Genomic DNA, 13,929 nt, shown 5'->3' with positions numbered 1-13,929 from the left:
GGGATGGAGGGTGGGGATGGAGGGTGGGGATGGAGGGTGGGGATGGAGGGTGAGGGATGGAGGGTGGGGATGGAGGGTGGGGATGTGTTGCAAGGTGGTACTGGCTTGCTGGCTGCCATATTAATTATATTCTTTCTCAATAGAATAAGGCAGGGACAGTGACAGCAAGCGTGGCACACATATAGGCACACACACAAATAACTAATTAATTAAGGTCACATGGCTTGTCACTTTCTCATTTATAGCCAAAAATATTGCAGACTTTAGCGCTTCCTTCACATAAGAGCTTGCTCAAGAACGGCAGGAGCATTGAAGCCAGATGAAGAGTTTGTCTTTGTTTATTCTCACTCAAAGCTTGCCCATTAGCAGGAGGCAGGTAATAAAGAATGAGGCACAAACATGTAAGGGATCTTACTCTTTGAGCTCGCTGTAGATTGGCAGGACGGACGGGTGGCAGACAAACGCAAACGCGATGGTTGGTAAAGCGTACACGGTCTATATGAAAGAAAAAGAAAGCTGTCATATTTCTGAGCTGTCACTATCAGCCTGCTCCCAGGACCCTGGGATTACGAGGTTATTAGGAGGGTTTGTCTCCAGATAGAAGCAGCCTTTCCGAGAAGGCTCATCTAGCAGAACCACAGGGCACTTCTGACAGAGGGGCTTCAGACCTGGCTCCCAAGGTGAGCGTCAAATATCCCAGCACACCTTTGCTACGTTTATGCTGCACTAGCCAGGCACGTAGGTCTCCACTGCGAGTGACAGCAAGGGGCAGGGCGCTGCTAGTCTCTGGCACCCTTCATAGCTGAGGTGATCTGCCCATTGCATAATTAAAAAGATGGTATCTAAGTCGAGTACAGTGACACACACCTTTAGTCCCTGCACTCAGGAACCTGAGGCAGGCAGATCTCTGAGTTCAAGACAGCCTGGTCTGCAAAACAAGTTCCAGGACAGCCAGGGCTAAGTAGTGAGACACTGTCTTAAAACTCAAAATAAACAGAAAAGATGGTATCTAGAAAAAATTCAGTTCCACAGCTTACTACTTTGGCTATATTTTTAGAGTCAATAAAGAAAGAGATCCATTAATTTTTTTGGAGGTGACTTTTTTTTTAAACACTCAAACCCCAGCGTCGTCTCCCTTCCTTCCTTTTGTTTTTTTGAGACAGGATTTCTCTGTGTAAGCACCCTGGCTGTCCTGGAACTCACTTTGTAGACTAGGCTGGCCTTGAACTCAGAGAGATCCTCCTGCCTCTGCCTTCCAAGTGCTGGTATTAAAGGTATGAGCTACCATGCCCGACTCAAACCAAGTTTCTTATACAAAAACAAAAAACCCCAAAAAAACCCTAAAATAAAATAAAACCCAAGAGAAAGGGAAAGTAACATATCTTATGCACTAACTGTACCAAGCATCTTCCAACAGGAATCCTGCGATGCAAAAATAGTACCCTTGTTTTCACACAGCAGTTGGAGGACCCCCTGTGTGACTAACTGCAGAGGCTACTGTCTTCCAGGCTGCCAACCAAACCCCAATAGTACAGAGGTCTTCAAGTGCCCATTTGTAATGATCCCTCCACCACCTCTACATGGCAGCAGTGAGCTGAGAGCTTGACTAACCGAAGCGCCAACCAGCACGCCACACGGGAAGAGAAATGTGGAGACAACTATCCAGAGAGATGTCACAAGAATGTGAAACTAGTCCTAAGGGTGCGCTGTGAAAATATGTGTGTGTATGTGTGTGTGTGTGTGTGTGTTTGTGCACGTGCATGCACGCACGCGCGCTCACGAAAGGACTATAAAATACAGAGGAACAATGCTGAGTTTTCTTTTAAAAATGAATACATCCCAACAGGTGATTACAACACACACACAAGGAATATTGCCCTTAATAAAAAAGCTCATACTTATTTTTAACCAAACTTACCTTAGAGTTGAAGGTAACGTATTTTGGCGTACACATGTCAGTTACATTGGCACTGATTGTTGAGTTTTGCTCTACACTCATGCATTGAATCTGAAATTTCTTGTAGATAACCTGGCATTGAGAAACACATGAGAATCAACCGAGATTATATTAAAGCCAAATCATGAATAACCATCACAGAGCTTTGAACACCAAAACCACAGCAATCGCTTCTATCAGGACTTACCACTATTAGGAAAAAAACCATGCAGCTCAAGGAAAATCCACTAGTGTAGCCAAGATACCCTTTTTAAAAGAAAAATATATATTAGTATTTTATTAATACAATTATTAATATTTATTATTATTAAAATATCAATTACTTGAACATATTACTTCAAGCATAATTTGGGACTTCCCAATATGCCCACATGCCCAGATGAAAACAAGATGTGTCATTTCATAATGCTATTTTATTTGGCAAAATATAATAGCAGGGCTTTGAATAAAAGCATCATATTTGATATTTTGATTCCAGGCATCCCTGGCACATTCCAGGACACAGAGCTAGAATCTAGGAAAAAGGTGCCTCCCGGCTTTGGCCCTGTGTTGGTACACTGTAGTGCTAAGCCTTAATCCTTGATCCTCTCCTGAGTTCTTTCCTAGGCACCGACGTGGGAATCCTGAACGTGTTTGATCAACTTCTCTCTCTGTGAGAGGCCAACACAACCGGATGTGAGCTTCCATGAACAGAGCGGTAGTTCTCAACCTTCCTCACGCTGTGGGGACCCCCGACTGTATTTTCAATGCCACTTCATAACTGTAGTTTTGCTACTGTTATGAATCGCAAAGTAAAAATATCTGTGTTTTCCGATGGTCTTAGGTGACCCCCGTGAAAGGGCCCTTTGGCCCCACTCAAAGGGGTCATGACCCACAGGTTGGGAACCACTGAAAATAGAGGCTTTGCGGCCCTACTCCGCTTGGAATGCCAGCGAAAGGTGGTCACCACAACGTTCACAATGGCAAATCAGGAGCTACAGTATCTTTATCCCCCAGGGAAGGACCATTCTCTATACTAACTGGCAGGACAGAAAGCCTACCGAAACCCAGAGAGCAGAAAAATAAGTAGTTAAAAAAAATCTACTTGTAAGCTTCATAGATGCTCTTCAGCTCTGACAGATTAGCTAAACCAAAACAAACAAACAAACAAAAATTCAAAACCTCCTGCGATCCTTATTTTTGAGAGAACTCCAATCCAAACTTTCGCCTTGAATTAGCCCACATTTTAAAAATGCATTTTGGAGCCTTTGGAGAGATGGCAATCTGGCCTCATTATTCACTGTATAAAGTTCCCATAACTCCAGGCACACTAGTCTCCAAATACAAGCATAAAGCAAATGCTGAAACCTAATGGCTGACTTGGAGATCGCCTACCGTTTTTTTTTTTTTTTTAAACTTTGAATCTCTCTCTTTTTTCCTGTGCTGGGTGAACTCAGAGACTGGCTACATTCTAAACTGAAGGGTGATTCGTGAGACTTCTCTGCTGTCTTGCTATTAGATTTGAAATCTCTGAGTATGAGTGGTCAGAATATTAAACACCACAAACGAACTAAGGTGGGGTGATTTTGAGTTTAAGACTTAGGGAGACCCTGTTTCTGAATTCTCGGGATATAGGGTAAGGGTGTAACTCAGTAGCAGAGTACTCGGGTAGCCTGCACAAAGCCCTGCGTCTGATCCCCAACACCACGAAATAACAACAAAAACAACAAAAGAAAACAAACCAGAGTGCTATAGGAGAATTCCATTTTCTGGGCTTTTCTTAGGCAGACTATAACTTTTGCTACTGAAGTCAGTAAGAATCTACTGCAGTCCCAGAACATCCTCCTCCAGCTCTTAGGCAGACTATAAATCAGTAAGAATCTATTGCAGTCCCAGAAGCACCCTCCTCCAGCTCTGGCTCAGTGGAGGGGCTTGTCATAAGGTCACCCCATGTTTTTAATCTCACATTAACACCAGGTCTCGTTAACAGCTGCAATTTATGATTTCTTTTGCCATAATGAAGGCAGGCAAAGGTGTTAGTTTTCTGTTTCTGACTGGAACCAGAGAGTCTGAGCTAAGGGCCAGGTCTCTGCTCACCCAGGTTCTTCAAGAGACACAGCGGGAGGATTATGCCGAAGGTGACCATCACAACCAGGACACGGCCGTCTACGTACCAGGCTCTGAAAGACATGCAAGAGGCTAGGTTACAGTCTCCAGTTAGAAAGTGACATTGCTTTCCTCAAATGTAAAATTTCACAATGTATTACAATGCATTTTCATTCATCTGTATATATAAAATATATTTATTCTTATCATTACCTTTTACTATTTTCTTTTTGAGGATTATTGGTCAAATACTTTAACCCCGCCACTCCTTTACTACTGCCTCGTCCCCATGTGACCTATGGAAGGGGCAGTTTCTTTCCCCCACTCCCATTGGCTAGATTTGGTGTTCCAATGAATTAAATAATTTATGTGGCTTCAAAGCAAGTCTCATATGTGGCATTCTGTCAGGTTACAACTTGTCCTATCAATAATTTAAAGAGAATGTCCCTTTTGTTTTGTTTGGATGGTATCAGGAAGGATGGAGAACCTACAGGTAGGCATTTCCCCCTCCTGGATCCTTCGCACTTGACCTTGAAGAGAACATGGGAGTTACAGCTTCTTTCCCTTCCCTTGAAGGAAAAGCAGAGACGAGGCTGACAAGGGCTCTTATAGGAGAGGTCAAACATAACGTTGCACCAAATGTTGCTGGCAGCGCTCCCTGGGGTAAATTACATTTTTAATGATGTCAGTTCATGGAAATTTTGTTCCCCAAATGTCATTGACTTTCTTTAAGAAAGAAGGTAGATCCAGTTTTCTTTCTTTCTTTCTTTCTTTCTTTCTTTCTTTCTTTCTTTCTTTCTTTCTTTCTTCCTTCCTTCCTTCCTTCCTTCCTTCCTTCCTTCCTTCCTTCCTCTCTCTCCTCCCTCTCCTTCCTTCCTTCCTTCCTTCCTTCCTTCCTTCCTTCCTTCCTTCCTTCCTCTTTCTTCTATGTTCTACTTCTGTGTTTAAAATATTCCTATGTATTCTTGTTCACAGCACATAGACAGAATCCAGGCTCTCTACCATTTTCAGGGTGACAGATGAATCTACAGTTAAGTGGTCTCTGATTCTTCCACTTATATTGCCTCCCCACCCTACTCCACCCCCCCAGAAGAAAACAGGCTTAGAAACATTTTATTTCTAGAATTTTCATAAAACAAAATTTGATCATCCTTCATTTAAGCCAGTGGTTCTCAACCTTCCTAATGCTTCGACCCTTTAATACAGTTTCTCATGTTGTGGTGACCCAACCATACAATTTATTATTATTATTTTTTTTGTCTTATTTTTGAGACAGGGTTTCTCTCTGTAGACCTGACTGTCCTGGAATTTGTTCTGTAGACCAAGCTGGTCTTGAAAACACAGAGATCTACCTTCCTCTGCCTCCTAAGTGCTGGAATTAAAGGCGTGCATCACCAACACCACCCAGCATATTATTTATGTATGTATGTGTATTTATTTAAACATTGGATACACAGGATATCTCATATGCGACCCCTGTGAAAGGGTCATTTGACCCTCCCAAGGGGTCGCGAGCCCCAGGTTGAGAACCACTGGAGCAATCAGTTCAGTTACATCACACACCAGAAGCAAGAAAAGGTCGAAAGCTTACGAAAATTCCTCCTCCTTTCCCATGAGGAATTTTATGGCCGAAGGAAGTTCGTTTTTGACTATGAAGAGATAGCTCAGCATCGCTGTGGAAGAAGAGCAAGTTTAGAAACACAATACCATGGCTCTTATTACAAGGTACAGTTGGCAACCGCTCTGAGGCTTTCCTCAGTAAGCGCAGACAACATCAGCTCTTGCCGCAGTGTCCCGCCACTGCCTCTGCCGCACTGCCCACGTTTGTTAAACTGCATGTGGACACCCAACCCCCAGCATTAGAAAAGCCAATGATAGCCATGCACGGCCAAGTCATGTCAGAGAAATAGGCTCTTACCACCAGTGTTCTGTAGAGAGGTGGCTCCAAAAATCACCAGCTTCCCCGTGGTGCCAAAGACTTGTTCTCCAAGCTTTTCATAAACCATGCAGCCTATTAAAAAGTTGAATTTGGGAGTATAAGAAACCATGGGACTCTGAGAGCCGTGATCGAACATCTCCTTATGCTGCGTGTTACTCTTCAAGCTCCTTGAGCCTTTCCCAAACTCAAACCTCGGCACTAGAAGGGCTAAGGCACTGTCATTTGGAACCACCTTGACCTGTCTAATGTCAGACACCAGCATGGTTTCTCCTTTGTCAAGCTGGCTTCCGGAATATTACAAGGAAAGATTAGGTCACACTGGGTGAGGGTCCCAAACACTGACTCCATGGATCTGGTATGTAATATTGAAATCAAGATTTGATTTTTCAAGACCCTCATGCTTGAAACAAAAAAAAAGATTTCTTCTGAATCAATGTGTTGAACTGATTAGGCTAACAGAGAATTGTCTCCTCCTTGAAGTAGGAAGCCCACCTATACTTTGACTCCAGCCTCGCTTCACCCTTTTAGAATAATGGCTTCTTGCTGTGGGGGCAGCAAATGCAGAAGCTGTAATGGGCCACAGTGCTAAAGGTAAGTGATGATGGAGTGCTTGGCCTTAAATAGGAAAACTCATTACCTCCTCAGAGGCTCAGGGAACATCATGGAAGAAGGGCTGTGGAGGATGTAAGAACCAGAGGATGGGGAGGGGTGGAGGGAGGATGCAGAGCCAGAGGATGGGGATGGGTGCAGGGAGGATGTAAGAGCCAGAGGATGGGGAGGGGTGCAGGGAGGATGTAAGAACCAGAGGATGGGGAGGGGTGCAGGGAGGATGTAAGAGCCAGAGGATGGGGAGGGGTGCAGGGAGGATGTAAGAGCCAGAGGATGGGGAGGGGTAGAGGGAAGGACGCAAGAGCCAGAGAAAGGGGAGGGATGCAGCAAGATGCTGTCTACTAGACTCGGCACAACTGCTGCACTATGGAGCTCACTGCAGCTGTGGTTGTCTGCACAAAGCCTGCACCTGATTGGGCCCACAAAAATTTCATCGCAGACCAGGGAGGGCCATGAGGCTCCACCCTTCCCTGAGGAACTACTGACAGTGGCTGGAGGAGGGGTCATTTTTTTGAGTGGCGTAGCCAGCAATAGTTGCCCTTGATCCAGTAACCAATCTCCCACCAGTGCTTGAAACTGCTAAATTCAGTGGACCACATACAAAAGGAAGTGGGGGAGACTTGATGGAAAAGTTCTAGTTGGAAGGCGTGGAGATGGGGGCAAAACTACTAAAATTCACTATATAAACGCGTGAAGCTGTCAAACGCTTTTTCAAAACTTATGAGAAGTATCTGCATAATGTCCCATCAATCCCTCCTGTTTTAAATGTAACAATGTCTAATAGTCACTACATAAGTTTTTATCACATGGAAATACAGTTCAAAGACAAGCAACTGCCCAATGAAAGTGCAGACAAATCTGCCTGAAGAGAATTTTGGCTGTAGCAAAATTCTCAAGTGATCAACCAGTTCATTTTAATAAATAGTAAATTCCTGAACCAATTTACAGAAAGGAAGGAAAGAAGGAAGAGGAAGCAAGGAAGGAAGGAAGGAAGGAAGGAAGGAAGGAAGGAAGGGAGGGAGGGAGAGAGGGGGGGGGGGGGGGGGGGGGGGGGGGGGGGGGGGGGGGGGGAGGGAGGGAGGGAGGAAGGAAGGAAGGAGGAAAAAGAAGTTTATCCTTCTTGTTGGCAGTTCACAATTTCAAAAGTTCATAATTTCACAAGAAGCAATTTGGGTCAGGCTATAGTTAAACCTTTGTTCAACCTCATGTAAGACTGATGTTTAAACTAGATAATGGGCGGACCCTGAATTTATTACAAAACATTCCAGTCATCTGTATACAACAGCTGGCCAAGGTGGCTTCAGCTAATGTAAAAGTCAAAGTATTGCAAACATGATCCGGTGTCCCAGCAATAGAAAATAAACATTTCAGGTGTTACACTGGCCAGAGGACTTCAAGTCCTGGGTAGCATGCTCACTCCCACAATGCCTTTGGAGTAACATTTTCTCCTTGGAATATGCACAAAAGAGCACAAAAGGCCTGTTTACTTAAGACCTTGGAAGCTATGACATAAAAGCATAGGATCTTTGTTCGAGGTTTACAAAGACCTAAGGATACGCTGAAGCCTTTCAAATGAAGTGATCCCAAACTAGAAAAACAGGGACAACTGAGAGCTCACTTTAAACGACACAATACACATTGCCCATCAGCATCCTGCCTTCAACAAAATTGTACATCTCAGCTTACCCGTTTCCTTGGAACAAATCAACAGTAGGTTTATCGAGTATATAGACAGCAAAGTCACCGAAGTCAGAAGTATCCTGTAGCAAAGAAAACAATACAATTGTATTATCTAGAAAACACATTTTGGAAGCTCAAAGGTCTCCTGCCAGTTAGTTAACATGACTAGTTTGCATCAAGTTAGCTGCCTGCTGAAAATCTCCATGAAAATTCTATCAGATGAAAGGCTCACCAGAGTCTGAGTCAATGCACCAGTCCCCACCTGTGAAGTAATTCAAAACCCGCGCAGCTACATGGGGGCACTCAGGTGATGGCTGTAAGATCGGGATATGAAAGCGAGCCCTTGTAGCCTATGGCATGAACACTCTCGGGTTACATCCGGGTGGGAAAGTGGTTTGATGGAGTGTCAGGGAAAGACGTCAGTGGCCTGAGAGAGCGACCATGCGACTTTAGCAGGCTTTCTTGACTTCCTCTACGTCTGATTTCCCATGTATATAACCCAAAGACGCCATCCGATGTGACCACTTGGCAGCTATTGCTCAATATCTGTACTTGGTACAATTCATCTCATTTTTTTACTTTGCACCTGGTTCCTCTTCGACAAACGCAAGCCTCTCTAAAACGTGGGGCACTTTCGCAATCAAGTACAACATGAGAACAAATTCGTGGTTTTGTTTCGGCACAGCTGGCTCATGGGCAGACTCTTTCTCAAGAAAACGAGTGTTTAAAGTGATAAGGGAGGGCACACACATTATTTCTAAAGTACTTGGGTAAAACAGACATGATAACTGAAAATAAAGCTTGTTTATTAAAAAAAGAGAGAGAGAGGAAAAAAAAATACAATTTGTCCTCACACAAAACCACTTACTCCCTCCATACGAGGACAATGCTTTGCATATATTGGCTCCACTTTAGCCTTAGCAGAATTAAAAGCAGTTATTTTCACCATTGAGAGGCACTTGCCTCTCTGTGACCTCAGGCTCCCAAATGCACACCTGTGGGCCTGCAGCCCTGGGGCAGCGGCCACTTCTTCGGGCCTCTCTCTCCCCCCTTCCCGTGGACAGAAAGGTTGCTCTCTCTGATTCCACGGCGTTTGTTTCCCCTGCAAACACACTGTGCTGCCTTGGAGAGACGAATAAGGAGTTCATGGTCTCCAGAACAGATGGGACTCCAGAAACCGATCCGGAAACAAGAAGGCTAAGTTCCACAGAAGCAAAACACACCCCAGGAGAAAGAAGAGAAAAGCCGAACACTGGAAAAAACTAAACCGCCCTGCTGACAGAGGGGAACAGAGGTCTTCATGATTGTAGAGAAACTGAATTCTGATTTGTATGTATCTGGCAGAGATCTGTGAATGAAGAGGGGGAAGAGGACAGGAAGTCCCCTATTGCCTATTCCGACTGAGGGGCAGGGAAATACCAAGAGCATTTATTACCCACCCAGGAGTTTTCAATGGGTTAGGACTTAACTGGATTTAGAAAAGGAGATCCAAACAAGTCTCCCAAACAAAATACACGCTGAAGTAACAAACTTTGTGTTTCACTGAATATCAAGGGGGCAACTTCTACAGGCACATGTGATAGCCCCAAGGCACGGCGTAATGCTGACTTCCTCTCGGGTGGACAGGAAAAGGGCCAATTTAGGATTTGCCTTATGCTTTGACTAACAAGGAGTGTAGAGGAGGCATTATCAACCATAGACCCAAGAATGGTGGATGAAGAGTATAATCTTGTAAGGAGAGGATGCATCCAGCCGAAGGGCTGGTTATCAACATCTGCAGACTGTCTCAGGCATTCTAGGATCACATCTGCATACTCTTTCATCCAATAAAGAGCCCCTGGGACCACACAGCTCTTGCACACAGTTCCTTTCCACATTCTGTGAGCCCCGTTTCTCTGTAGATGACACTCAGTGGCCTCATGTCAATGGAAGAGTTGAAGAACCTCTTCAAAAGCTCTTGTTGCTCCTGTTCCTTGTTCAAGAACAAGTATTAATCAGGGAAAAAATTTTGTTTTGTTTTGTTTTTGTTTTTGTTTTTTTTTTTTTTTTTTTGAGACAGGGTTTCTTTGTTGTAGTCTTGGCTATCCTGCAACCTGTTTTGTAGACAGGCCGTCCTTGAACTCACAGAGATCTGCTTGCCTCTGCCTCCAGAGTGCTGGGATTAAAGGTGTGCCACCACCTCTGGCAGATCATGAATGATCTTAATAAACTGTCCCCGTCTTTCCCACACCTGAACACAGCAGGAGATTCTCTTCATCATCCTTCCCACAATGCATCCCTTCTTCTTCCACTCTCCTCCCCTAGGACACTCTTTCCACATAATCCAACCTACTCAAACTCATGAGCCTCCTGCCTAGGCCTCCTGAGTGCTGAGATTTCAGGTGTGAGCTGCCACACCCAACCAGAACTTGCCTATAACAGAAAACCGACATAATACAAAACCCGAGGCTGAGAGATGTCTTAGAGATTAAGAGAGCTGGCTGCTCTCCCAGGAGGACCAGGATTCAATTCCCAGTGGCCACATGGTAGCTCATAGTCATCTGTAGTTCCAGTCGCAGGGGATCTGAGGCTCTCTTCTGGCCTCCACAAGGCATTGTACGCATATGGTACACAGATACACATGCAGGCAAAACACCCATACACAAAGTATTTTTAAAATATCTTTTCTAACACATCACTAAAAAGCAAACTATATATGTAAAATATATAAAGTCTAGCAGGTAATTTAGCAAGCTGCACTTTTTGGCTTAGATCTTAGGAAGAAGAAACATGTCGTCTAATTGTCGTCTATTATGTCATCTGACATACCTAGAGTAGTTTTAGAAATTCAAGTTAGAGATGCTTTAGGACCCAAACACCGTTGACACCTGACAGAGTGAGCCATGAGGAACAAAACAGAGACACGTGTGTGTGATCTGAACACTTGGGTTTCCCGCAGATAATGACCCTATTTGTCTAAATAGTCAAACACATAAGACACAAGTCGCCCAGAGATCACTCCAGCCCCCAACCACTTGGGAAAAGCTAGCTGCGGGTAGTAACTGCACTGTAGAGGTGCTGCTCCTCCAACCTTGTGTCCCCTTTGCCAAGAAAGGAACTAGAACAAGTAACTGTGTGGGGACAGGTGGGAGGGGTGGAGAGAGAGCTGCCACGGTGAAGGGCGTGGTTAGAAGTCTGAAGAACTGTTGTGTTCGTAACACTCCAAAAGATGAGGTGTAGGAAACAGCCAGATGTGGTGGCACGAGCCTGGAATCCGAGCGTTTGAGACGTGGTAGCAGGTGATCACGAATTTAAGGCTAGCCTCGGCTCCTTAGCATGTTCAAGGCTAGCCTGCACTACTATGAGACAGAAATAAAGACCCCCCCCCCCCCAAATAAAGAACTTCTTTTCCCGAGCTGTGTTCCAGGAATAGAGTAGGATATTTGTTTCTCCTGACGAGAAGGCTGCTAGGAAACAGAATTCTGGACTCCTGGAGCAGAGCACAGTCTTCCAAGACTGCCTGGCATTTCACCCCAGAAAGGAGACCTCTCTGCTCTGTGCCAACAGGCAGACGTCTGAATCCGCAAGGCCTCCTGATGGGGGATGCACTAGGCAACCCATTCTATTTCTAGAAGTTCTGTGTGTTAGAAATGAGGCTGCGCTGACACAGCTGCACTTTCTTCTACATTCGGATGTCAATTGGCGTCGGGGCCTTTCTCAATCTACCCAGAGGCTTTTCTGCTGAGCAGCCCTGGGAACTGCCGTGCTCTGACTTAACCAACTCCGACCCTTTCATCTGTCCATCCTGTAAGTATCTGGGCTGTCTCCACCTCAAGCCAACCTCAAGGGCTACTTGCTGAGACAAACACAAAGGCACAACACCACTTTTTTGTCTAAACGGTGCAAACCATGATGGAATTTTTTAATTTTCTGAGTTGAACATGATACACTAAAAGAAGAAACAGCTCATTTTGAGATTCATTTTTCCAGAAATCGGACCAACTTCTTCTGTTCCGTTGCTGTTATTTGCTTGGTTGGTTTGGTTTTTTTTGAGATTCTGCTAAGCTTACCTAGCTCTATTTTGTCTATCAAAGCGCAAAACATCACCTGTACATATACTACGTTTGATCTCTCAGGTCACATGACATCTTTTTCAATTGCTAATCCTTTTCACTATATACTGGTCATCTCATCAGCTTCCGGTCTTCTGTGTGCCTTCTCCCAAACCACTGGTGGGAGACTGTGAGTCTCACGGACTACACCTGTGGAAGATGACCTGAACTAGTCACCCATAAGGCAGCTATTCAAGTCCAAGCCTTCAGCTCAGACAGGCCTGGCACCTACTGCCTCATGCTTCACAGCTGCCCAGCAGGAAGGACTCTCTATTCCTACTCGCAAGCATGCCCAAAGGCAACCATCTGCGGCCGCCTCCCCTTTCCACCTGGCGCCCAGAATCCTCTTCCTGTCTTACCGCTTTGCTCTGTGTCTTTATCCCTAGATTACAAGTCAGGCGATGACGGTTTCCTTCACCTATTCATACTCAACACCAGCATGCAAATGAGCTAAGAATCCATGAACTCAAAAGAAGGATCTTGCCTGGAAATTATGCGAGACTACATCAGTATCTCGGTAAAACGGAGACACACCTATCTATCCAAGCCGCTCCTGCGACCTGGCTGTTCACACTTATCTCAGTGGTTAGTCTGGTGACTAAAGGACAATGCTGGAGCTTTCTCCCTCAGCGACTGCATGTAAATGAGCTGTTTAATCATTTACCCTAGGATAAGGCTTGAGACCTCACAAAGCACAAAAAGAATCTCCCCCACATTTAGTCCCAGGGGATAAGCCTGCCCTCCACAATATTCTGAATTACTGGGATAGTGTTTTTTTTTTAACTAAGATTTTATTTTATTAAAAATTTCCACCTCCTCCCATCCTCCCATCTCCCTCCCCTCCCCTAAGATTTTTTAAAATATAATCTTTTTTCATTTTACATAGCTATCCTTGCTCCTATTTCCACTCCACCCCCACTCCCCACTCATCAAAATGAGCAAAGTTTCCCATGGGGAGCCAACAAAGCCCTACACCTCACTCCAAGGCACAACCAAGACCCTCCTCCCTACATTCAGGCCTAGTAAGGCATCCCTCCAAAGAGAATGCGCCCCCAGACACCAGCTCAAGCACCAGGGACAGGTCCCGGTACCACTGCCACTGACCCCAGAGACTGCCCAAGTCGTGTGGTCCGTGTCGTGCCCACCCCCATCGGTTCAGAGTCAGTGACCTCCCAACAGTCTAGGTCAGCTGATCGTGGATATCACCATCATGAGTCTTCCTCACTCATATCATCGCTCCTCCCTCTTCTGGGCTGGTCTCCCACAGGTCAGCCCAGTGCTTTGCTGTAGATCTCTGCATCTGCTTCCATCAGTTGCTTGTTGAAGGTTCCATGATGACAATTAAAGTAGTCATCATTCTGATTACAGGGGAAGGCCAGTCTAGGTACCCTCTCCACTGCTGCCTAGAGTCCTAGCTAGGGTCATCCTTGTGGACTCCTAGGAATTTCCTCAGTGCCATGCCCCTCACCAGATAAAGATATCCTTTAATCAAGATATCTCCTTCCCTTTTCTCCCTCACTGACCGTTCACTTCTTGAGCATCCCGCTCCCTCATGCTTTCCTCCTCCC

The 13,929-nt window shown here is 45.1% G+C and overlaps 1 protein-coding gene across 1 annotated transcript in view; it reads right to left on the bottom strand.

Moving 5' to 3' along the window:
• Slc38a1 (solute carrier family 38 member 1) overlaps positions 1 to 13,929 on the bottom strand; it is a 72,810-nt gene that overhangs the window by 12,479 nt on the left and 46,402 nt on the right. The window contains exons 5-11 of the mRNA XM_050131285.1: positions 8,277 to 8,350; positions 5,961 to 6,053; positions 5,634 to 5,715; positions 4,034 to 4,116; positions 2,145 to 2,203; positions 1,919 to 2,029; positions 416 to 495 (exon numbers count right to left, since the gene is read on the bottom strand). Coding sequence (XP_049987242.1) covers positions 416 to 495; positions 1,919 to 2,029; positions 2,145 to 2,203; positions 4,034 to 4,116; positions 5,634 to 5,715; positions 5,961 to 6,053; positions 8,277 to 8,350 — 582 coding nt within the window. The remainder of the gene's footprint in view (positions 1 to 415; positions 496 to 1,918; positions 2,030 to 2,144; positions 2,204 to 4,033; positions 4,117 to 5,633; positions 5,716 to 5,960; positions 6,054 to 8,276; positions 8,351 to 13,929) is intronic.

This window comes from Alexandromys fortis, unplaced genomic scaffold, assembly GCF_014885135.2.
Source record: "Alexandromys fortis isolate MF-2015 unplaced genomic scaffold, M_Fortis_MF-2015_v1.1 scaffold_28, whole genome shotgun sequence".
NCBI classification, from domain to species: domain Eukaryota; kingdom Metazoa; phylum Chordata; class Mammalia; order Rodentia; family Cricetidae; genus Alexandromys; species Alexandromys fortis.
This window is presented reverse-complemented; position numbering and strand designations above follow the sequence as displayed.